This window comes from Trichosurus vulpecula, chromosome 1 (assembly GCF_011100635.1).
Source record: "Trichosurus vulpecula isolate mTriVul1 chromosome 1, mTriVul1.pri, whole genome shotgun sequence".
Lineage (NCBI taxonomy): Eukaryota > Metazoa > Chordata > Mammalia > Diprotodontia > Phalangeridae > Trichosurus > Trichosurus vulpecula.
Genome location: NC_050573.1, coordinates 347,470,763 through 347,496,088, shown reverse-complemented (window position 1 = coordinate 347,496,088; position 25,326 = coordinate 347,470,763). Strand labels below are relative to the sequence as shown.

The 25,326-nt window shown below is 34.4% G+C and overlaps 1 protein-coding gene across 5 annotated transcripts in view; it reads left to right on the top strand.

Annotated features, from left to right (window-relative positions):
- Positions 1-23,989, top strand: part of MTRR (5-methyltetrahydrofolate-homocysteine methyltransferase reductase) — a 48,809-nt gene extending 24,820 nt beyond the window's left edge. For 4 of the 5 annotated variants that reach the window (XM_036760157.1, XM_036760174.1, XM_036760180.1 and 1 more), the window contains exons 8-15: positions 741-829; positions 2,477-2,657; positions 8,558-8,600; positions 9,883-10,069; positions 12,253-12,371; positions 20,284-20,376; positions 20,493-20,675; positions 22,890-23,989. In XM_036760157.1, coding sequence (XP_036616052.1) covers positions 741-829; positions 2,477-2,657; positions 8,558-8,600; positions 9,883-10,069; positions 12,253-12,371; positions 20,284-20,376; positions 20,493-20,675; positions 22,890-23,034 — 1,040 coding nt within the window. In that variant the 3' untranslated portion in view covers positions 23,035-23,989. The remainder of the gene's footprint in view (positions 1-740; positions 830-2,476; positions 2,658-8,557; positions 8,601-9,882; positions 10,070-12,252; positions 12,372-20,283; positions 20,377-20,492; positions 20,676-22,889) is intronic. The other variant, XM_036760185.1, reaches the window with a different exon arrangement.
- The last annotated feature ends 1,337 nt before the right edge of the window (positions 23,990-25,326 follow it).

The window sequence follows — 25,326 nt, the reverse complement described above, 5'->3', positions numbered from 1 at the left end:
AGGGCAGAGGGAAAAAAAGGAATTTAAATATTGTAATTCTGGTTTTTGTTAGTAGTTTCAAAGGTGAAGGAGTATAGCGCTTTACACATAATGTCACTCAATACAGATTTGTTTATTTGATTCACATAAAAATGGTAAGACTAAAGATGAAAATTACTAGTTTAGAGGAAACATGCCCATTTTATTTTCTGTATTTTTCTCCTTATTGGCAGATTTGGGCTGAAATATTTCTTTTTTTTCCTCTGTATTTATGCAGATCTTTTCACCTGCGAAGATCAGAGCGTCATAATGAAAAAGTCTGTCTTTTAGAAGGGTTGTGAGATTTTCTCTCAGAACATAAAAAACATAATTATCTGATTTTTGGAAAATTGGCTTAAAATTTTTTTACATCTCATGTGTATGCATACATATACACACACACACACACACACACACACACACACATTTCAATTGTGGGGATGTGGAGTGAGCTTTCTCAGTACTTCATGGTTAAATTTCAATTCAGTATTTGTCTTTTTTTTTTCTTTTTGATGAACTTTGTCTCTGTTGTATTCGCTTTGGGGGTATTTTCTGAATGAATAATTTTATGCACTTACTCAATGAATAACAACCATAAGGTTAACTATAAATATAGACAGTATTCATTTATTTATTTGAAAATTAAAATATTTATTTCCCTTTTCTTTATGTTATGTCCCCAATGCCTGTGGGATTCATCTCTCCATCCTTTATTCTTAAAGGAGCAACCATACCACAGCACATTCCTGAAAGGGTCTCTCTTCAGTTCCTTCTTACGTGGTACCTTGAAATAAGAGCAGTTCCTAAAAAGGTATTTTTTCTTTCCATCTTTGCACTTTTAGTATTTAAATTCATTATATAACCCTTGGCACTACTTAGGGTAGAAAATGTCTGAACAACATAATCAGTTCTTGACAATGTTCTACTGTAGTTGAAATATTTATTATGTTAACCCAATAAACGAAAACATTTTTTCATATTGATTGGAAATTCTAAGAGTCCACATTTTTTCCCTTTAAAACCAACTTTTCAGAAAATAATAACCAAGTTATTAAGCATTTAAATATAATGCCTTATGAAAACATGTTGAATCATTTCTTTAGATAAAATTGGAAATTTTTTTTAGCAGAAAATACGTAGTTTTTTAAATTTGACATCCACTAGATGTCAGTATTTTATAACATCTTTCTGGGAACATTACCTTTAATTGATTTCTCTTGCTACCCTGCCTTAAGTGACCGTATTGATATTGATATGCCAACCTACATTTTGCCAGATATCTCTTAATAGCAAGAATAAGTCATGCTGTGGTTACAGAATACTCTCCAATACTAATACGTCTTTTTTCCTTTCCATCTTGTTCAGTTTACATTATATAACTTGCAAGCCCAAATGACCATGTTCTCAGGAGGTTCATCATCAAATGTAACATGAGTCAAACTAGAGTATTCACTGTATAGAAAATATTTTTGTTATATATACTAATATAATTCAGCTCTAGCACTTTCTTCTATACTAGAAACATTTCTCCCATTTGAGGGGATATGGGGCAAATGTTCAGTAATTATATTTTTTTCTTATGAAAATCTCATTTTATGGTAAAGGTCATGAGTAAACTTTTTAAACCAAAAAATCTGTATCCCATTTGTGGCCCATACAGCCAGGCTCAAGCTGTTAGTATACCTATTTCCTAGTGATTTTTTAGCTCAGCATGCTTTGAATCTTTTGTGAAGCCTGATGACAGGTTTTGAATAAAAGCTTCATATTCAGATGGCAGTCTTCCTTGGCATTATACCTCCCTCACCCCACAAATAAATTAAAATTCGAAACTAAATAAAACATCTAAGCTATACATCTAGGGAAGTAGGGAGGGAGAGGTAGGGAAGTTCCTTATCCTTAGTTAAAATGTTTAAGAATGGAATTGAAGTGAAACTGAACTGTTAATATACCTTGCAGGGGTTTGAACTTAGATATGTACAAGAAGCCCCATCCTCTACTCAGCCACTTATGGTTTTTCCTGTTCTTTATATTGGAGAGTCAGGTGTAGTTTACTCTGGGGGCAATTGGGATGTGGAGGCACAATGTGGATGCCGGATTAGTTCAAATATAAGTATCATGTATTTACTAAAGCTTGAATTACCAATAAGGAAGATTTAATTCAAAGCTTACCACTGGGCCTTCAAATCATCTTTAACTTGATGGACGACTTGCATTGTGTTTTGCATGCAGATTTTGTAACCTTGCAGGTTGCTTCAGGCTGTGGCCAAAAATTTGAAGATAAAAACTGAGTTTTTCTAGCAAAGAATGAATTATATTTTCCTTTGGGTATTCTTGCTGGCTATTCGGCTCATTTTTGGATAATTGGACACATTTTCAAATAAATAATGAACGAGCTACCATGACAATCTAAGCCACAGAGAACACTTTATTAAAATCTCTCTCTTTTCCCCTATTACAGGCGTTTTTGCGAGCCCTTGTAGAATATACCAGTGATAGTGGCGAAAAGCGAAGGTTGCAAGAACTTTGCAGCAAACAAGGGGCCTCTGACTATAATCATTTCATACGAGACTCTTATGTCAGCTTGTTAGACTTACTCCATGCTTTTCTAACTTGCAGGCCGCCTCTTAGTCTGCTGCTAGGTAAGTAGTTACTTTTGGTTTATTTGGTTTAGATTTCTGAAATTTCACATACTATATGTATACTCCCTTTTTGAAGAAAGGGAAAATTACTATTCAGTTACTTCTTAGTCCTTAAAAATTTCAAGAACCTTAGTTGAAAAATGTTAGAGAAAAGATCCTTGTATATCTCAAAATGTTCAGTACTCAAGGGAAAAATAGCCTTCTAAAAGTGAAAAAAAGTGGTGAGAGGGAAATAAAAATTCCTTTTTCCATTTTTCTTCTAATTTACTATAGCTATGTTTTTTTTTTAAATGAAAAGTCTCAATTTTTAATGAGTCTGAATTGTTAAATATTCCTAACCCTTTCTATTTTACCAGTTTTCTACAAAGCCCTCTGTTAGTTAGATCTTCACAAACATTTTAACAATTAGTCTTTTCCAAAAACTCCCCAAATTAGGGTTAATTTATCTAGAATTTAAGTGTTATCTGTCTAGCACTGTGGTAAGTGCTGTGTGAGATTAAGTACACACGCAAATATTGTCTTCAGGGAATTAAAATCCCGTACATTTGTTAAGTAAAACAAAAATCTAGGTAGTCTTAGTATAGAATATTTTTGATCCAAAATAGACTTTGATTTTGAACTAAAGGATAAAGCTAGGGTCCATAACATTCTTCTAATTTACAAGACACTCTTGGGCTTTATATTATGGACTTTACTTAAGGTGAAATTATTGTCTCGTGAATATAGTTATCACATTACCATGCTCACTGTAAATTTTAACTTAGTCATATTCTGAGAGGCTGAAAGCTTACCCTAGCCCAATATCTGTGGTTAACTTTATTTGCCTTGAGGTGAAAGTCATTATACTGAGTAGCACAGACCAGTACTTTGAATCTGCTTAATGGAATATATACAGTTACCATATTTTCTCTATCAAAAATCAGAATATGTGATGCAGTAAAGGATATTTCTGCAAAGCTATTTTTAAAGTGAATGTGTGTGTGTGTGTATGTATTTTTCCCCCCTCAATTTCAGGGCTTCCATAGAAATGATCAGTGTAAGTAAAGGATAATCGGATATAAAATATTAAAGATATTGGAAAAGGGCTTACTATCTCATTTTATACTAACTGGGAGAAATCAGTTCACAGATAAAAGAATATGATTTTAAAGAGAAAATTAGGGTGCTATTTATATTAAACTTTGCTAGAGTTTTTATTACTTTAAAATAATTACAGCTTAGTAGCCATATTGAAAAATCTGAACTTTCCCTGTTTTAGTGGGTGAAGCTGTAGACAACCTAGTTTCAATATTTACTTAAATGGGTGTACTTGAGCTTCCTGACTTCCTAAATGATTCTTAACCAGAAAAGAAACGTTATCTTGTCTTCTTCTGTGGCTCTCAACCTGAGGAATCACAGACAGAATTTAGCCCTTCTTCAGTGTGGAGCTTGAATGGGAAGCAGCAGAGATAGGAAATAAGGGATTTCTCTGACATTCCCCTTTCAGTATTTTTTATACCTTTGTAGTAGCAATTTAGATTTGAAGATCTTTCCCACCCATTAATAGGCCACGTGACCTGGAAGCCTAAGACACATGTGGTAGGAGGAGCATCTTGACAGGAAAGGGAAGTTATGTCACAGGAAATGCTGAGAGAGAGAGAAAAAAAGAGAGAAAGCAGTTATGGCTGCTAATGGCCACCCTTGTGATTGTTAGAACTGAACAGGCTGACTTAACTGTACTGTGAGTTTGTTTTGGGGAAGGCCCCAGCAGGGGGTCAGAGAGGTTTTGGGATAGTGAGGCTCCAGGCTGTGATATGGTGTTTTAAGTTCTTTGCTATTATGATAAAGTGGGCTAACTGGCTGTGGGAGCTGAACATTTGGTTATGGGATATGATTCTCTGGTGTCTGAATAAATGTTATATTTCTATATGGAGAGTCTCTCATACTTTGCGATACAAAACTACATAGGCATATTCATGATTACCATAGATGTTGTGTTTATTGTCTTACCAATACAACCTTCAAGTTTCATTTGTAAACACTGCTTTAAGGCATGTAAAATGCTTTTGCATACATAAATCACTGGAGCCTCACAACCTTTATGAGCCAGGATCTACTGTACTATCCCTATCATCCTTACTTTAGTAATGAGGAAACGGCTTCAAAAAGGTTACATGTCTTGTCCTTTGGCAGACTGCTAGTAACTATCAGAGGTGGATTCAAAATCAGGCTTTTGTAGTGCAAGCCATCTGTCTCCTAGGCCACTGCCCCTCATTTTTTCCTGTTTCTCCATTTTTGGTCAAGATCTCCCTACAATTAGACTGCTGGGCCAAGCAGCTTGTTAACCTAAACTATCTTTTAAGGGAAAAAAGGAGTTTCCATTTTCCTTTTAAATAGCATTTTAAAACTACAGACTAATGAAAATATTTTTAAAAGGGTTTCTTTACAGTAACACTCTTATGGTTCATCTTGCTGATTTAGCATTTAACTACTCAAAAATGAAGAGTAACATGAATTTCACAGTTATTGACAAATTGATAATCATAATTTTTAAAGTCAGTTATGTTACCATTAGAGTACACAATTCAATAAAAATTGGCCAATATCTTATAATTTTTTTCTAAGTTCATTGTACTTCTGTTGATAGTATTTTTTCCTTTTTCTTGTGAGATGCTCTTTCCTGTTTTTGTTTTATTTGTATACTTTTTTGTTTAGTCAGCGACATCCATTTCCATCATTTTTGTTATGTTTAAAAAGAAAATACCATTTTTAGTATTTGAGAAATATTTCCATCTCAACATTTTTTCTCTTAAGTTTTATGCCTTTAGCATTAACCTTGATGCCTCAGTTTTCCTCACCCCACATATCCAGTTAGTTGCCAAATCTTGCTTTTTCACCACTACAGCAACCTCTTGCATCTGACCCCTTTTCTCTTCTCCTCCACCACCACCTTTAAGCCTTTATTACCTCTTTCCTAGACCATTGCAATGACATATTAATTGATTTTCCTGCCTCAGGTTCCTCCTCACTCCAACCGATCCTCTACTCATCTGCCAAAGTGATTTTCCTTAATCTGACCATATCACTCCTCTGTTTGATATAATCCAGTGATTCTCTATTGCTTTTAGGAAGAAATGTAAACTCTTATTTGTCTCTTAAAGACAACCTGGCACCCCCATATCTCTCATTATACATTACTTCTTTTCCCATATTCTTTGATCCAGCCAAACTGGTCTTCTCTTTTTTCTTCAGACATGATTCTCACATCTCCCATCTTTACACATTTAGACTATCCATTACTCATGCCTGGAATATACATCTCCCTCACCTCTCTTTGCCGTATCCTTTACCTCCTACAGTATGGAGTTCAAGCAGCATCTTCATGAAGACTCTCCTTACCCCTCAACTTCTAGTGCTCTCTCCTAACTACTTTGTATTCAACTACGGTGTAATATATATACATATATGTTTATATATATAATCTGTGTACACACACATATGTATTTATATACATGTTTTCTCTCCTGATAGAATGTAAGCTCCTTAAGAGTAGAAATTGTTTGTTTGTATTTGTATACTCAGCATTTAGCAAAGTGCATATCGCATAGACATTTAATAAATATTTGTTGATTGATTAATTGTACTTTTGTGGGTGAAATTTAACAAGATGGTACACTGAGACCCATTTCTCTGAGCAAAATAACATTGTATCCACAGGGCGCAAATCCTGAGAATAAGATAGTTGAGTGGCTGCCTCAGTTTCTAGCCAAAGTCCTCAAGCAAAAGGATAGCCCCCCTTTTATAAATTTTGGGGAGTACAGAACAAAGAATAGAACAGGTTAGGTCACATCATGATTGATTACATTGCTGAGGTGTGGGGAACAACATGATTAGCTGGAAGTTGGGAATAGGGGCTAGGGACAGCTCCCCTCCTTACCTCCTGTGACTAAGAAATGATGATTGTTTGCATCTATCTTTAAGGTAGTGACCCAGGCTTCTTTCGATTGCAAACCAGATATCTTTGAAGGATAGCTTGGTGTGGTGTAATGATAATAGGATTGATTCCCTTATGGCTAGCCACATACCCCAAGGTTAGCAGAATTCCTTGAGGCAAGAATTAAAACAATGATAAGAAAGAGAACTGGATTTCTAAACAACCCATTACAGACCAGCTGAATTCTGAACTAAGTTTAGAGACTTAGAACGTGGGGCAGTTACAGGACAAAAATCAGTTAACTGTAAATGGGATCAATACGAAAATGATACAGGGTTAATTTTAATCTTTTCAGTACTATAGTGAATCAGTGTTCCCAAACTGAAACTAATGCAGTACACAAATTTTATGTCCTTGGTCCACTTTTTTCAGTTATTCCTATAGGAATACAATTTTCCCAATTAGTCAAGGTTACTAAGGGTAAGATGTTGCTCCCTTTGGCCTCCTGATGCATGCTGGTTCAATTCCCCCAGCATCACATTTCCTGGGCCTAACTGGTTCCCCACTAATATGAAACATCACATTTGTGGAAAGAGTAGCAGCATCCAGACTGACTTAGTTTCTCATAGATTTTATATTAGGGGTGAGAAGAGGAAAGGGGGAAGGATAGATCAGCTTCTATGGTGTTGTGCTCATCCACTACCTCATGTTTCATATATTTAGGCTTTTGGCTATCACAGTTGGTTGATAGGATGGAAAGGGGCTTTGTTAACCTTAGAGGTTATCATATTTAATACATATCCATAACAAGTGCAGTCATTAAACAGGCAACCAAAGTTGTCCCAATATATTCTTAATGATATGAACATTTGTCTTTCCCTCAGATGTCTTTTACATGGTTATGTTTCTTGTGGTGACATCACACACAATGAAAACCGACACCTACTTTGAGTCACTTAATGTTAGGGTGCAAAATTATAGTCCAAGTATATCCTACTTCTGATGACTCTCATCAAGTGTTATGAAAAACATCATGTAGAAAATGGATGATTAAAAAAAGAAATGGATTGGTCATGTCACGACAGCAGGTTATAACAGTCATACCCAAAGTGTACCTGTGTCTACATGATGTTAAAAGAGATCTAGTCTGGGGCAGGTAGACGGTGCAGTGAGTAGAGTGCTGGCCCTGGAGTCAGGAGGACCTGAGTTCAAATCCAGCCTCAGACACGTGACACACTTAGTAGCTGTGTGACCTTGGGTAAGTCACTTAACCCCAATTGCCCTACCTTTCCCCTTCCAAAAAAAAAAAAGAGGTCTAGTCATGCCTTTCAGGCTGTGGGTTATCATCCTGTAGCAGAGGTGTCAAATCCCCTCCCCATATTTCTCAGCACTTTGGAAACCAAAGTATAATGTCATTGGCACATCTTTAACAAATGAATAAAAATACAATAGAACACAGATGGTGTTAATGTTCTAAGTCAGTAGGTAGCCCACAAAGATCCTTATGTATGGTTCAGTGCCCCATTTCTATTTCAGTTTGACACCACTGCTCTAGAGAAGTAATTTGACTCCAGGGAACCAAATTAGTGCATATCACATGGCCCAGAGGAGCAATATCTTACTCTTACTAGAACTAACCAGCTTTGGAACATATCTTAACACTGTCATCGAGTGGAAAAAGAACCAGTACCAGGTAACTGTGTGCTGCACTGTGGTCTTTGCAGGTTGAGGAGAACACAGTGTTTCATTGTCATACGGACCATGGATGGAAGGATGTTTAATGTAATTTCTCTGAAGGAATGTCTCCAGGGCTTAGACAAGAGTTTTATAGAATGAGATCAGTCAATCAACAAATATTTCTTGAGTGCCTACCATGTTAATTACAGTCTTTTATTGTAGGAAATATTGATGTGAATAAGATCACTGTTCCTTTTTAGTACTGAAGAAATTATTTTCTTATCAATACCTTTTTTTTTTGTTTTTAAAGAACACCTTCCCAAGCTTCGAGCCAGACCATATTCTTGTGCAAGGTACTGTACTTTGTATAAAATAGCACTATTATTCCAAAGAGTTTATCATAATCTTCAAATGTACAGATAAAAAGATTTAAATTAAAATTCATTTCATCAAATGTTGAGTGCTTGCTCCATGTTAGAGACTATATACTTGGTGCTCTGTGTACTAAAATAAAAAGACTTTTTTTTTAAAGGGATCTATAGCCTAGTTTCAAATGTCCAAGAGGTCCTCATTATTTATAGCATAAAGTCCACACTCCACAACCTGATACCTTTTTGTAACCTACTATTTAGAGGAATGGCTGAACAATAGAAACCATTTAACTGAAAATAAATTTTTTCCTTACCTTGGTTCTTCTTTGACTTCTAAAATACCACAAGAAGCTAGAAGGGATAGAGTTACATTGGTTGGGGATTCAGGGAGAGAGGAACATAGGGAACACACAGTTATTTTGGTTTTATGAAAAGGGACCATTTCATCTTATATATCTTGACCTATAAAATGGAAGGGAATTTTATGCCTTTTTCTGGTCTTTCCATTTTGAACATTTTGGCTTTAAGTTTTTTGTTTTGTTTTGTTTTTCAAATATCATCAGTAGTCTTGGTAAAGGGGAAGAGTTCACTATCTTATGAGGACCCATAAAATTCATTTGTTAAAAACAGTCCTAGTAAGTTCTGAATCATTTTTATATAGTTTCTTTTTTGAAAAAAATTCTAATTTATTCTGAACTTAAGAAATAAAACAAGCATTTCCATAACAGTAGAATAGAAAAAAGATGATTGCACACAAAACTGCAAGTCTTTTCAGTACAACTTGCTATTACTTTTAAACATATAATAAAGTTATCATGTAACTTTTTTCCCCTTTTTTCTTCTCCCTCTCCCCAGCCTCCCTGCCCTAGTGACAGCTATCATTAGACACAAATGTGTGTGTGCGTGTAAAACCATTCTGTATATACTTGTATTTATCAGTTCTTTCTCTGGATGCAGATATCCTCTTCCTTCACAGGTCCTTTGTAGCTAATTTGGGAATTTATAACGGTCAAAATAACTGTGCTAGTCAGTTTTCATAAATTTCATCAAATCATGAAGAACAGACATTTGGAAATCTTTCTGAATGTTATCAGTAGGGATGAAAACTCATCTAGCAAAGCAGTATATATTTTCATTCATGGAGAGCAGACTGGTAGATAAAACCCCATAAATAAATATTACCCCACCAAGTGAAACTACATTGTTTTCTATATAATAGTCCAAATATAGAACTGATGACTTTTTGCTATCTGTATCTTTGCAGCTCCTGTTTATTTCACCCAGGGAAACTTCATTTTGCATTTAACATTGTAGAGTTTCTGTCCAGTGTGGAACCTGTGACTTTGCGAAAAGGAGTATGTACGGGCTGGCTGGCCTTAATGGTTGACTCAGTACTTCAGGGAAATGGGAACATCTCACGAGGAAATAATGTTGAATCTGGGTTTCCAAAGGTACTTAAAATACTCTAAGGTTTTGTCATCCTTAAAAGAATTATTCCTAGCCTCAAGAAAAGATTCCTCTTTTATTCTACATTGTTGTCTTCAGATTCTGAAGATGAAAATGTACACTTTTAATTTAATATCTTGTTAATGAAAATACAAAATATATATTTGAAATGTGCATTCTTTATTATTATCAAATTCTGAATTTAAAAAAAATTATGTGTTTATTTGAATGCCAGCTATTTTAAGTGCAGGAAAACATTGTTGTCATATTTTATGCATATTCTCTGAGTCTTACTTTTCACCCTGGAAAACAAATTTCACATAATATGGTTTGTTTTTCTGTTTTCCTCTGTTCTTTATGGTCTTAGAAGGAGTTTGAATTTTTTTTTTTCCTGATTATCAGAAATTATTTCAGGAAGGCCAGAATACCATGACAATAGAGGCTTTCATCTTTTTCCCTCCATCATTGACCCTACCTTTCCTTCCCCCCTTATCCCTAGTACACCCAGATTTAAGTTTACAGTATAACTTAAGTTAAAATTTAAGACATTCTTATATAAACACTAGAAATTACTGTTGTCCTAACAAGCATCTTAGACTGTGGTCTTTTTGCCGTTTCTTTTCCCCTGTCCTTTTTCTGTTACACTTTTGAGTTAGAGGACCAAAAGCACTGAAGAAGACAGCTTATTTCTTTAATCCATAAATTACATTTACATCTGTTCCCTGGCCTTTGTGACTAGTTTATACACAGGCATGTGACCCTTGGAAAAATCTTAAGTACTTCTCCTATGCTGGGCTGTTGGTCATTGAAATAAGGGAGTTTTCTCAGGCTTAGTTTAAAGTCCTCAGTATATTTCTTGTCCTTATAAGATATGATTTCTAGTTTTATCTAATGATTTTTTTACTTTATATAAAGTACTTGAGTTGGAAAGTGTTTAGCCTCTGGGGAGAAATTAAAATACTTCTTGTGTAGATGTGAGAACCTTGGGGATGACAGCTGCTAGGCCATGATGCCTTTCACTTCCGTCTTCTATTTTCTGGACATACTGCCTTTATAAGGGAGGAATTTTACAATATATTTTTGTCCCCAAAGAAATTGTTCCATCATCTACACTCATAAGGCTTCCAAGTCTATTAGGCTGATGTGAAATGATAAGAATCTGAGAATTTGTGCTTCTTTTACTAAAAGAAATTGCTGTAGAACTGACCCTGAAAGTTTTAACTTGATTCCTGATACTTATCCTTACAAGTATAAAAAGTAAGGAAGAACTGTAAAATCAGGCATGGTGTTCTAACAAATATAGTGGTTTTTAGGGGGAAAAATAATGAAAAAACCATGCTATTTTATTAGGCTGCCCCCACAATGCAAAGAAGAAAAGGAAGAAGTTAGACATTTTAAAAACAAGAATTTTACTGAAATTACCAAGAGTTCTGGTTCCTTTCTGTGATATAAGTCCAGTATCAGTTTAGTGTTTAGAAATTTTGCATATAATAATGGTCAAGATAATTTTTCATATAAAGTGTATAGACATTGGCATATATTAAAATATTTATCTTTAGTTAGCTGCATTTTTTTTATTAAGCAATCAGTGCTTGGATTTGACAGTCAGTTTTGCATTGCTAATGCTACACTCTGACTGCTAATGAATTTAGCTAGTAGGTTTTTCTGTGGATTAAAGGACAAAAAGACAACTTCAGATGCTTTAGACAGAAGCTTCTAATGATGTTCTTAACACCAATGAAAAACATAATCATCCAGTCTGCAATATAACACACACACATATACATGTATATTTGTATTTTCTTTTTCATTTCCTCTGTGACCTTGGATTTCCTACTCAAATACATTTTTATACTCTAACTTGTAAAAAGAAAAACTTGATAAATCTTTTGTACTCAGTACCCTTTCTTTACTTAAAAATGTAGCTTATTCTTATTTAAAAAACACAGTTGGGATTTAGGAAGAAAAATAGAAAAGCCTTCCAGCTTCATTTTTGTATGTCTGTTTTCTTTCATTGTGATGAATTTGTTCATGGTTTCATTAAGGTTGATGCTATTGTTTTATTCAGAGGTGATTCTTGAGAAAAGTGTACTTTCAGATTTCATCATCTATTGTTGCTTTGGACTTCTTCCTTCTCCCCCTCAGAGGTATTCATTCAGTCTTGTAATTATGTTTCTTAATTTTTCAGATCTCCATTTTCCCTCATGCCACAAATTCTTTCCGACTACCCAATGACCTTTCAGTACCCATTATAATGATTGGTCCTGGAACTGGCATTGCACCTTTTATTGGTTTCCTACAGCATAGGTATGTTCTGCCTTATTTGATATTCAAAGAACAACCATGTTTTTGATTAATGGGAAAAACTAATGTCTTCTAGTGCAGGGTAGAATTTTGATAAGTGCAAGCAGCCAGAAAGAAACAATTTGAGTATTGTGGAAACACAATCAGAATAACACAGGATCTAGCAGCTTCTACCTTAAGGGATCGAAGGGCTTGGAATACGATATTCCAGAGGTCAATGGAGCTAGGATTAAAACCTAGAATCACCTACCCAGCAAAGCTGAGTATCATGCTCCAAGGCAAAATATGGACTTTCAACAATATAGAGGACTTTCAAGCTTTCTCAGTTAAAAGACCAGAGCTGAATAGAAAATTTGACTTTCAAACACAAGAATCAAGAGAAGTATGAAAAGGTAAACAAGAAAGAGAAGGGACTTACTAAAGTTGAACTGTTTTGTTTACATTCCTACATGGAAAGATGACGTGTATGATTCATGAGACCTCAGTATTAGGGTAGCTGAAGGGAATATGCATGTGTGTGTGTGTGTGTGTAGGTATGTGTGTGTGTATATATATATATGTATTATGTGTATGTATATATATGTATATATGTGCATATATATATAGACAGAGGGCACAGGGTGAGTTGAATGTGAAGGGATGATATCTTAAAAAATGAAATCAAATTAAGGGATGAGAGAGGAATATACTGAGAGAGGGAGAAAGGGAGAGATAGAATGGGATAAATTATCTCGCATAAAATTGGCAAGAAAAAGCAGTTCTGTAGGAAAGGAAGAGGGGGTAGGTGAGGGGGAATGAGTGAATCTTGCTCTCATCGGATTTGACCTGAGTTGAGAATACCATACACATTCAATTGGGTGTCTTACCCCACAGGAAAGAAGGAGGAAGAAGATAAAAAAGGGGGGGTGATAGAAGGGAGGGCAGATAGGGGTAGGAGGTAATCAAAAACAAACCCTTTGGAAAAAGAAACAGGGTTAAGGGAGAAAATTCAATAGAAGGGGATAGGTTAGGAAGGAGCAATATATAGTTAGTCTTTCATAACATGAGTATTGTGGAAGTGTTTTACATAATGATACACATGTGGCCTATGCTGAATTGCTTGCCTTCTTAGGGAGGGTGGGTGGGGAGGGAAGAAGGGAGAGAATTTGGAACTCAAAGTTTTAAAAACAGACGTTCAAAAACAAACAAAAAAAAGTTTTTGCATGCAACTAGGAAATAAGATACACAGACAATGGGGTGTGGAAATTTATCTTGCCCTACAAGAAAGGAAGGGCAAAGGGGATTTGAGAGGAGTGGGGTGACAGAAGGGAGGGCTGACTGGGGAACAGGGCAACCAGAATATATGCCATCTTGGAGTGGGGGGGAGGGTAGAAATGGGGAGGAAATTTGTAATTCAAACTCTTGTGAAAATCAGTGCTGAAAAGTGAAATAAAAAATACATATATTTGTAAAAAAAAAAAAATCTCACTTCTAGACCTGAAAAAGAAAAAAGAAAGAAATTTGATAGGGACCTTCAGTTTTATTTCCTGGCTAACTTTGGGCAATTTTTAATGATACTGTACTTTTTTTCAAAATTCTTGAAAAACATTTTTGATAATCATACCTAAAGTATTGGAGTATAAAGTAAATGCTAATAATTTAAAAGGGTGGCAGCTAGTCATGTTATATTGCAGAATTCTCAATTGTGAACGTATATATAGAATTTTATGAATGAGCAGTGTTGATTTACTTTGCCAACATGTTACTTTTATCCATGCATTTCAAATGTTTGTAATCCTGGTGGGAGAGTGATGGTCAGTGCCTCTTTTCAGATAATCTTTCATGTTATAGAATTCAAGAAGTTATCTACAGGATCCTTAACACCATTTATAAACAGTACCTGGATGAGATCCCATTATTTCAGAGACTTCATGAAGAAATATCGCCGTTAGTAATTTTCAAAAGTTTCATTAACAGTATCTAAACAAAACTATGTGACATTGAAAGCTATAAATAGTACTTACCTCTGTATCTGAAATAACTCCTATGTACTGTATATAGCTCATATATAAATGGAATGGTTTTCTTTAAAACACTGAGGCAGGTTGGCATAATGGGCAGAGAGTTTTCCTGGGAATGAAGAAGTTAAATTCGTGCCTCTAAGCCATATTGGCTGTGTATCCCTTGGAAAGTCAGAAAAGGTCCCTGCAGTCCAAATTGACCTAGAATGCCACACTTTGACATCATCGGTATTGGATTGTATTTTTATTTGTTTTGTTAAACATTTCCCAATTACATTTTAATCTGATTCAGGCTATGCTCAGTAGGCTCTTGAGGTTGACACCTGTTCTAGACAACCAAGTTTCAGAGAATGTACTAACCTGGATTGGTAGAAGGACTTCCTGAATCCGGAAGTTCTCAGTATCAGTGAAATCACACGTCCTGCCCTAAGCTGTTTTTTGTAAGCATTCATGCTCCACTCCCTGCTTTTTTATTTTTAAAGAGAGTTCAGAAATACAAGATTTACACGTAAAATATGTTTTTTTGTTTGCCTCAGCTATGATATACTAAACTCTTGATTTTCTACATTTAGACTGTTTTCTAACAAATATTTAATCCTGGAATAACATCCCCCCTGCCACCCAGCACTTTAACTTTCTCATTCCATTATTATTAGGGATATAAGGACATAAAAAATAATTTTTAATATTTACCTAAGTAATTCATAGTTAAAAAAAGAGTAGAGAGAATAAATTTACCTATCCCTCTTCCTTGCACTCTTCCCCCTCCTTCATCCCTGCCACCCAACCCAGTATCAAACTACAAAAAAAAAACCAAAAAAACAACTTCAAAGCCAATATAATTTTTGGATTATCTATTCCAGTGTTCATCAGTAGTCTTGGTAAAGGGGAAGAGTTCACTATCCTATGAGGACCCATAAAATTCCTTTGGTATAGTTAATTGAAAACTGACTCCAGTTGTGGTCTTTTTGCAACATATTCCAGCAGTTTATGAATTAAGTTGAACTTGCAGTGAATAGTCAGTAAGTAAAGATATTTTTCCAGAATGAATTCTATTTCTGATTTTATTTGAAATCAAATAGTGGCTTTTGGTGCCTTATACATCATGTAGACATCTTGCAGCTTTCAAAAAAGACAACAGCAAAGTTGAAGGCAGCTTCTTTTTAATGTCTTTCACACAATGAACACCCTTAATTTTTTGCTGTCTTTCGAGTTTCTCCAAGTAAGAAGTCATCCTCTCTCTCCCCCAATGATTTTTCCCGAAAGACGTATAAGAAAATTTAAAACTCAGCCTATTCTGCTGGCTCTTGATAATCCATGACTTGTTTTCTTGCCTAATGCTGAAGGTTTGATATTTAGATCCAGGACATAATTAGCATTATTTCTGTTCTCTGGAACATAGCTTTATTTTTCAGCCTTAAAAAGAAGTTATTTATCTAGTTGTGATTCGTGATATGATTTCAAATTATAACTCAGTGTTTAATTCACTTTAGTTGTTTAAGACAGTTGTGTGTCTGAACTATGACACCGATGATCAATAAGCCCACTTCTGTTTCATTTATAATGACCTGAAGTCAATTTCTGAAATATTTTCAATAAAAGAGTTTTAATACTCATTCTTTCATGAATCACTGTCATGTTAGAATTTTATTTAACAGAAATACCATCCAAAGGTTACTATACTTTAATAAAGTTTTTTAAGTAAGAAGGGGGAAAAATTATGTAGGTCTTTGGGACAGTACAAGGGAGTTTAATGGAAAGACAAATATACTTTTTCTTTCTGCTTCCTTTTGAGAAGATTTGAGAAATCCTATAAGAAAGGATTTCTTTGCAATGACTCTTCTGGACACCAAATTTTTTTCATTTCTTTGAGTGAGATACATCATGTTAAAACTTAAACCATAGCTGTAGGCTAGTAACTTAACCTCAAGTTGAGGTTTGAGCCCCAAGTTCAAATACAACTGAAAGAAAGAACCCAAGAGTTTGAAATGTTCAATATTCTTTTAAAAAACTCACTCAGTGGATATTTACTGCTAGGTGTAAGGCTTTGTGCAGATACTGCAAAGGAAATATGTCATGTATATGTGCCTGTATAGTGGAAATAATAATATTCATGAAATAATAACAGTAACAGTAGCAACTAACTCCTATATGCCAGTGCTTTACATATATGTCCTCATCTGATCCTCCAAAGAACCTGAGAGGTAACTTCTATTATCATCTCCATTTTACAGAAGAGGAAACTGAGGCAAACGGCTTAAATGACTTGTGCAGGATCACATAGCTAATGAGCGTCTGAAGTCACATTTGAACTCGGGACTCCTGATTCCAAGACCAGAGGCTCTGTCCACTGTAGTATGTGAGTGTATTTATACATATATTCATGCACTTATACAGAGACACACACTCACTCTTGTGAACCAGGCCTCTGAACTGTCTGTACAATTATGTTGTCACAGTCTGGCCAGTAGGAGTTATGATGATCTCTTCCTCATGGGCAGCTGGTTGATGCAGTGACTGTTGGCTGGAAAACCATAAGTTCAAATCCAGCCTCAGACACTTACTAGCTGTGTGACCCTGGGCAAATTCCTTAACCTTGTTTGCCTCAGTTTCCTCATCTGTAAATTGAGCTGGAGAAGGAGATGGCAAACCATTCTAGTTTCTATGCCAAGAAAACCCCAAGTGGAGTCAGGAAGAGTTGGACGTGACTGAAACGAGTGAACAAGTTCCTCCTGTATTGTGGATATAAGACCTTTATCAGAAAAGTTTGTTACAAATTTTTTTCCTGTCTGTTTCTCTTCTGATTTTAACTATTCTTTTTGTGCAAAAACTTATATATTTTATATAATAATTGTCCAGTTTATCTTCCATGAACCTTTCTTTTCTGTAGAGGCAATGAACTCCTCCCCTCTTCATAGGTCCAAGAGATAATTTCCTTCTTGCTCTTTAATTTATGATGTCACTCTTTATGCTTATGTACCCATTTAGAGTTTTTCTTGGCATGAGGTGTGAGATGTTGTTCTGTATGTAATTGCTGCTAGATTGCTCTCCAGTTTTCCCAGCAGTTTTTGTGAAATAGTGATTCCTTACCCCAATTGCTAAGGCCTTTGGGTACGTCAAACAATATTTTATAGTACGGTCATTTGTTTCTGTGTGCCGTTTATCTAATACATTCTGATGATTTATCTATTTTTGGACCAGTATTATTATGTATTTTGAAATTTGATATTGCTAAACTTCCTTTCCCGTAGGTTTTTTTTCTCATTATTTCCTTTGAGATTCTTGACCTTTTGTTCTTTCAGATGAATTTCATTATTTTTTTCTAGCCTCATAAAATAATTCATTAGTAGCTTAATTGATTTGGCATTGAATAAGTAAATTAATTTATTAAATTAATAGTCATTTTTATTAACATTGGCATTATTTGCCCATGAGCAATTCACATTTCTCTTGGTTTTTAGGTTTGTCCATTTCTATATAGAGTATTTTGTTGTTACATTTATATAGTTCTTGGGTATGTCTTGTACTATAGCTTATGTAGTTGTTTTGAGTGGAATTTCTTCTCTTCTGTATTCATTTTATATTTTGCTAAATTATTCATTGTTTTAATCTTTAGGTGACTCTTTAGGGTTATCTAGGTAGACTATCCTGTCATCTAGAGAACTCAGCAGTTTTATTTCCTCTTTGCTACTGTTTTATTCCTTTGATTTTTTTTTTCTTGCCTGATTGTTATACCTAGCATTTCTAGTATTAGGTAGCATATAGTAGTATAATAGGAATGCTTGCTTGACTTCTAATCTTATTAGGAAAAAAACCTCCTACATTTCTCCATTATGTATTTGTTTGCTTTTAATTTTAGATGCTATTTACCATATTATTTGTTCTTATATTTTATGGTGTTTTTATCAGAAACAGATGTTGGACTTTGCTTAAAAAAACATTTTGGCATCTATTGACATAATCAGGTGTTTTTAAAATTATTTTTGTTGTTAATTTTATGTATTGTGTTTAGTTTTTCTTATATTGAAACCCAGCCTGCATGCCTAGTATAAATCCAACCTGTTTGTGGTATCTTTTAATATGATTTTGTATCCTGTTTGCCAATATATTTTGTGTCAGCTTTTTTTTAGATATATTAGTCTATAGTTTTTCTTCTCTCTTAACTCTTCCTGGTTTGGGAATCAAGACCATATTTATATCATAAAAAGAGTTTGGAAAAGTTTTTGCAAACAGTTTGCATGATATTGTAGTCGATCGTTCTTTGAATGGTTGATAGAATTAATTCACTTGTAAACACATCTGATCCTTCAGCTTTTTTTCCCTTTAGAATTCATTTGTGGTTTGGCTGATTTTTTTTTTTTTGTTTGACGTTGGATTATTTAAATTTATTTCATCTGTTAATCGCAATATTTTACATTTGTATTTATCCGTTTCATCTAAGTTTGGTTTTTATGGGCATATAATTGAGAGGAATAATGTCTAGTAATTTCCATCATTTCCTTTTCATTTGCTCTGAATTTTCATCTTCACTTTTGATATAAACAATTTATTTCTTTTTAAGTTGCTAGCTAAAATTATTATTAGTGTTTTTCCCCCAATTTTATTTATCTTTGATTTTCAAAATTTCTGTCTTGGTTTTTTTTTTTAGTTGGGGGAGTTGATTTGTCACTTTTCTAAGATTTTGGGAAGTTGTTTTTTTTTTTCCTTTAGTTAAATGCCCAATGATTTGTCCTTTCTCGTTTTCGTAGATGAAAATGTTTAGAGATAAAAAATTTCTCCCTGATCTGATTCAGGACAGTTCCATGTTAGTTTAGGCTCAGTGTTAGATTAAAATAGTTAAGGAAGGGAGGTTTACTTAGCCATGGCATTTGTAGCCTGGGTCTGGCCTGTAGATCCAGGTCCCATAACCTTAGGGCATACATCAAATTTGAAGGGCCCAGAAACCCTGTGGATAGAACTTTTTATGCCCTTAAATGACTAGAAAGCCAACACCAAATGGCTGTAGTCAGCCAGCTGGCTTGAGCCACATCTAGTCTTAGGTACAGCTTCCTTGTCCTTTAGGGAAAGAACTGACGAAATTGGAGGAAGGGAGAAGAGACTTTGGCAGGTAGTGAATGTATCACATTCCATCCCTTGGGGCCAATTTTGATACTAATTTGGGGCAAATTTAGATAACCTGGCCTGACTCAGCAATTGGTAATTGCTCATGTTTCAACTTCCTAATTTGTTTTCTGGTTATGGTTTCCAATTAACTGAAAATGTTTTTCCTTTATTTTTCTTTTCTCATACTTTTTTTAGACTAATGAAGAGAGTTTTGCATTTCATAGATTGAACCTTAGTATTTTTGAGTATATTAATGTGTTATATTTTCATTTATAGGATAGGCACAAAATCCAAGTTGGTTTTTATAGTGTTAGATGTTAAAGCAGAAACAGTAAATTATAAAATTTTATATTATTTGCTTTTCTAAGTTGTTATGACTAGAAATTTCATTGTTTCTTCAAAGTTTTCAATCATTTAAGGAGATGGGAGTCTGAAATGTTATGAAAAAAATCTGTTATTTCACATAGTTTTCAAATTCTTTGTTTAGTAACCTAGCTTAGCTAATACTTTCCATTCGGTGTTTAGAAATTATATACTCACACTTTTTTTAAAAAATTAGATTTTAATAATGCTTTTGATTTGAAAAGTGAGACGCTCTCTTTAAGCCTTTTGATACCAGCTCTTGTGATCAGGCCGTGAACATTCAAAAGTTAGTTAAATGATTGATCTTCAAGGTAGAACATTAAACATGAAATAGAAAAGAAACAATTTAAAAACTAACCAGCTTTGCTTTACAGTATTATTTAACAGCAGAGAAATTTGGCTTTTACATTTATTCCAATATCAAGGACATTATTTTCTTTTTCATTTAGAGAAAAGATCCAGGAACAGCATCCAGATGGAAATTTTGGAGCCATGTGGCTATTTTTTGGCTGCAGACATAAGGATAGAGACTATTTATTCAGGTATTCCATCATTTAGTATTCTAGTATTTTACAGCTGACCATTGGCTAATACAACATCTAATGTTCAGCCTTTTTTAAAACTAGCTAACCTTATCTATCTGTATGTTATATTTCAGAGAAGACTTAAACCATTTCCTTCAAAATGGAATTTTAACTGAGCTGAAAGTCTCCTTCTCAAGAGATATTCCTGAGAGTGGGGAAGATAAACCACCAAAATATGTGCAAGATAATATTCGGCTTTATTCACAGAAGATCGCAAGAATCCTTCTCCAGGAAAAGGGTTATATCTATGTGTGTGGGTGAGTGGATTTGACCCTCATACAAAAAGTAGGAAAAAGAAATTAGTAGTTCTGTAAACAGATAGCTTTCAGTATTAATTTGGTCATGGAATGAAGAAATACTTTCTCAAGCACAAAAACAGAAGTATTAAAATTACATTTGAACATACTTTTGACACTTAAAACTTGATATTCAACCATTGTGGCATAGTGAAGAGAATGCTGTCCTTGTAGTTGAGAAGAACTGGGTTCAAGACCTGCCTCTGATACTTTCTGGCTGTTAAATCATTTAAGGTCTTAGGGCACCAGGCACCTAAATAAAACTGTTTCAGAGAAGGTGCCAGACAGGCAGACGCACACGCGCGCGCACACACACACATACACACACATACACACACACACACACACACATACACACACACTCACACACTCCCCGCCCAACCAATGGAATCACACATACAAAATGTCCTGATAGAAGATGGTGATGAAGATTAACTTTGCTATATATACATACTAATCTAGCTTATGTAATTAAACCAGTCGGAGGAATATATATGGGGTCTTATATTTTACACGAATTATTTGCTGATGCCAGGAAGAAAATTACCTTTTTCCCTTCCTCTTTAATGCAAAGTATTTCTGAGTAGACTGACACACCTGGAATTTATTTTCTTAAGGAATTATATCTTTTTTTAGTTCTGGGTCCTGATCCTTTGGTGGAAATCCTAGTAATTATCATTAAATGCAATGACTGTTTTGATTTAACTCATTGATATTATGGAAATAGATAAGATTTAGTGCTAACAAAAACCATTTTTTATCATAGTCATTTAGAGCACATAAGTATTAAGGGGTTAAAAGCCTATATTAAAATGGTATAAATTTTCACCTCAGTCTTCCAAATAAGGACATCCAATTTAGATGTTAGATGAATGTTAATATGCAGTTTTAGTACTTCTCCTGTTGCATAAAAGAAACCTAAGTTTTCATCATTATATGACTAGTCTGTTAACCTTTTGATGCTGTCAGAGATTTTACATTTAGTCCTAGGGGATGATAGGGAACCATTGTAATTTATCAAGTAGGGGAGTGACATGGTTAGACCTGCACTTTAAGAATATCATTTTAACAGCTGGGTGGAGGATGGACTGGTGAGTGGGAGAGACTTGTGGCATAGTCCCAGCATAAGTGAACAGGACCTGTATCAGGGTGGTGGTGGCATGTCAGAAGAGAGAAGGAGAAGAATAAAGAGTTATAAAGCTACAACTAACAGATTTTGGCAACAGATTGGATAGAGGGTGTGAGAATGAAGAGTCCACAATGACATCTAGATTGCAAGTCACTAATAATGTATGTACCCTACTTAAACAGGGTAGTTGTGAAAATCAAATGATAATACGTATGAAGAATTTGTAACCACTGAGTACTAGATAAATGTATTATCACCATTATTATAGATCATAGAGATTGAGTATAAAAACTGTTAGAGTGATGATAGCCTTACCCAAAATCCTAACCACAGCAGGTTAGATGGTAGCAGCTCTGGTAACGTAATTGGGCCTGGCAGCTGTGAATAGCCATTCTGAACATACTCAAAGTAAGTTCTACCGTGATAGACCCTGTTACAAAATACCTGTGTCAACTTTAATTATGACATAATGGTCAGATCCAAATTATGAGACAAAAGAATGTTTTTAGTAAAGTTACTATACTAGTTGACCAGGGAAAATATGTATAGTGTATCTGAATTTTGGCAGAATGTTTTACGATGTTTTATAGCCTCCTGGAAGATGAGATGGAGAAATCTGAACCATACCAATGATATCAAACTCAAATAGAAACAGATCCCTACCAGCCACGTATTGACTTAGAAAACCACAAATTAGCATTATCTGTGTTGTTGTACATGTATTTTGTTAAACACATCCCAATTATATTTAATATGGTTCAGGCCACAATTGAGGATTTTGTGGGGCCACTGGCCATGAGTTTAATATTTCTCAACTATACAGTAAGTGGATTTATAACTGGTTGATCAGCTGTACAGGAGTTGAATCAACCTTAATCAGTGTAAGCCAAAGAGTTCTCTAGTGGCATGTTCTGTTCAGGTGATTCTGAGGTCCTGCCTTACTCTGTGTTTGAGCTTGTGCTGCCTGCCTTGGTTAGAGTACTGCTAAATTTGCTATCCTTGCTAGTAAAGTATTACATCAAACTAAAAATGTTCTTGCTTTCCAGAGATGCAAAAGGAATGGCGAAAGATGTGAATGATGCTTTAGTGGAGATCTTAAGCAAGGAGGCTGGGGTTGAAAAGTTGGAAGCAATGAAAATGTTGGCTACATTACGAGAAGAAAAACGATATCTACAAGATGTTTGGTCTTAAGATATATTTTGCCTGTGTTTGGAAAGACTCTCAGATCTTTTGAACTGAAAATACTAAAATGATTTTTCCCTATTTTCATATTCAGTGCCAATTATTTTAGTTTTTATATTTCTTGGTGGGACTTTGATATGAAATGTTTACCATTGCAGGAAGTCCTTATTTAAGATTTTGAGTAATTTACTATTGCCTACTCGCTAGTACTTCTAGAGTGTCTTTGCAGGTACCATAGTTCAGTTGAATCAAACTCAGATAGAAACAGTGGCCACTAATGCATGCATAAGGATCCCTATGGACTACATATTGACTTAGTTTTAAAAATGTAATAACATGTATGTTTTATTGTATTTTTTTTTTTGCTTAATATTCCCCAGTTATGTTTTAATCTGGTTCAGGCTGCACTTTGGAGGGTTATGAGCCCCATGTTTGACACTTATGCTGTGGTCGATGGTGTGTGTTGTGGCTGCTGTTGGTTGCTAACTAAATGTAGAATGAACTTTCCTTGTTAAAATGGGCTAGCAAGTATGGAAAATAGTAAAAGACAACTAATTTATGAATAGGACTTTCTCCTTATGTAGTTAGAACCAAGCAGATATTTTTAAAAATGAGAGCTTTGAAGGGGAATTCTTAAGCTGTCCCAAACATTTTGTGAATAAATATACTTTTCTTTGCTTCAGGATTTCTAGAAACTATGTATTAAAACAAACAAAGTAGCCACTTAAGTGATTTGGGTAGTAGTGTTGAATTAATCCTATTTTATTTTTGTCAGTTTATATTGCCCAGATTCTTTGATAAGCACAGGATTTTTTTGTACAAGGTAATCTTCAAGTTTTATATTTCTAGAAATGTTTAGTATTTTCAAGTTAATATCATTTAATTGAAAAAATTTACATTTTCAAGTTTTATTTATCAGATGGCTAGCATTACCTAAGATTTAGAGAAAAAATATTTTTAGCATTTGTGTATAATTCCTTTTATGTGTTGATGTATATGTGTATAGATATAGAATATATATGTGTATATATTATACACTATATAATATATAATACATATTATGCTATATATACATACGTGTGTGTATGAATGAATGAAATGCCTCTAAAAGATCCATGTAGCAATTTTTTGCCATGAGTGTACAGTTGAAACACGTTATATCATTTTGTCAGACTTACTAACAACTTACTAATAAAAACTAGCTTAATTAAGTTTAATAATACATAGCAAGCCTTTAGCTAAAACTCTAGTCTGATTATATAGATTGAACACAATTCTCAGTTTGCATTTCTCAGCCATAGAGTAATTGATAAAAAGAGAATTTCTTTCTCTCTAGTCATTCTTTTATTAAAACATAATAATGGTATTTTTTTCTCATTTCTATCAAAGCATGTAGGGTGGCCTTGATTTAAAAAAATAATAAGGTCTGTTGTACAATCTATCAAAACAACTAGTGACTTTTAAAAATAACTTCCATGAATTTACCTTGAAAGATCTAGTCGGTCATCCCCAGATAGACAAGTGGCAAAAAGAGAAATACTTCTCAAAAGAATTTAAAGCTATTAACTATTTGAATGAATGTTGTTTCCAGATCATTAAAAAAAAGAGAGAAATGCAACTCAGAAAAGCACTTGTGATTTTGTCTTACCCCCAGCAAATTGGCAAAGATGATAAAGAATGTTACTGTTGGGAGAGCTGTGAACTAAACAAGACAATCGGGAGCTTGGAATTAGGGGGAAAGTGATTGAAACATCCAGACCCTTTGACCCAGAGATTCCAGAGATGGGCATCTATGCTAACTAAAGTCAATGCAAAAAGGCCCCATATGCACCAAAATATTTATACCAGTATTTTTTTCCATACTCTCCAAGAACTAGAATTGATATACATGTCCATCAGTTGAGGAATGGCTAAAAGAGAGTCAGCCTGTTGTAGTGGATAAAGTGATGGACATAATATCAGGAAGCCTGGGTTCAAATAGTGCCTTAGATACTTAATGTAGGACCCTGAGGAAGTCCATAAACTGCTGTGCCTTAGTTTCCTCAACTGTAAAATAGGGAGTTTAAAGCCCCCAATCTATGATCCTATAAGTATATCATTACATAAGAATAGTAGAATATTACTGTAGTATAAGAAATGATTAATACAAAGAAATATGGGGACTTACATGAACTGATTGAAAGTGAATTAAGCAGAAGTAAGAAATTAATATGCACAATAATCACAAAAATGTAAATGGGAGAAAAAAAACAGCAACAAAGCTAAGTGATTCAAAATTTTAATGACCAAGCTTGATCCCCC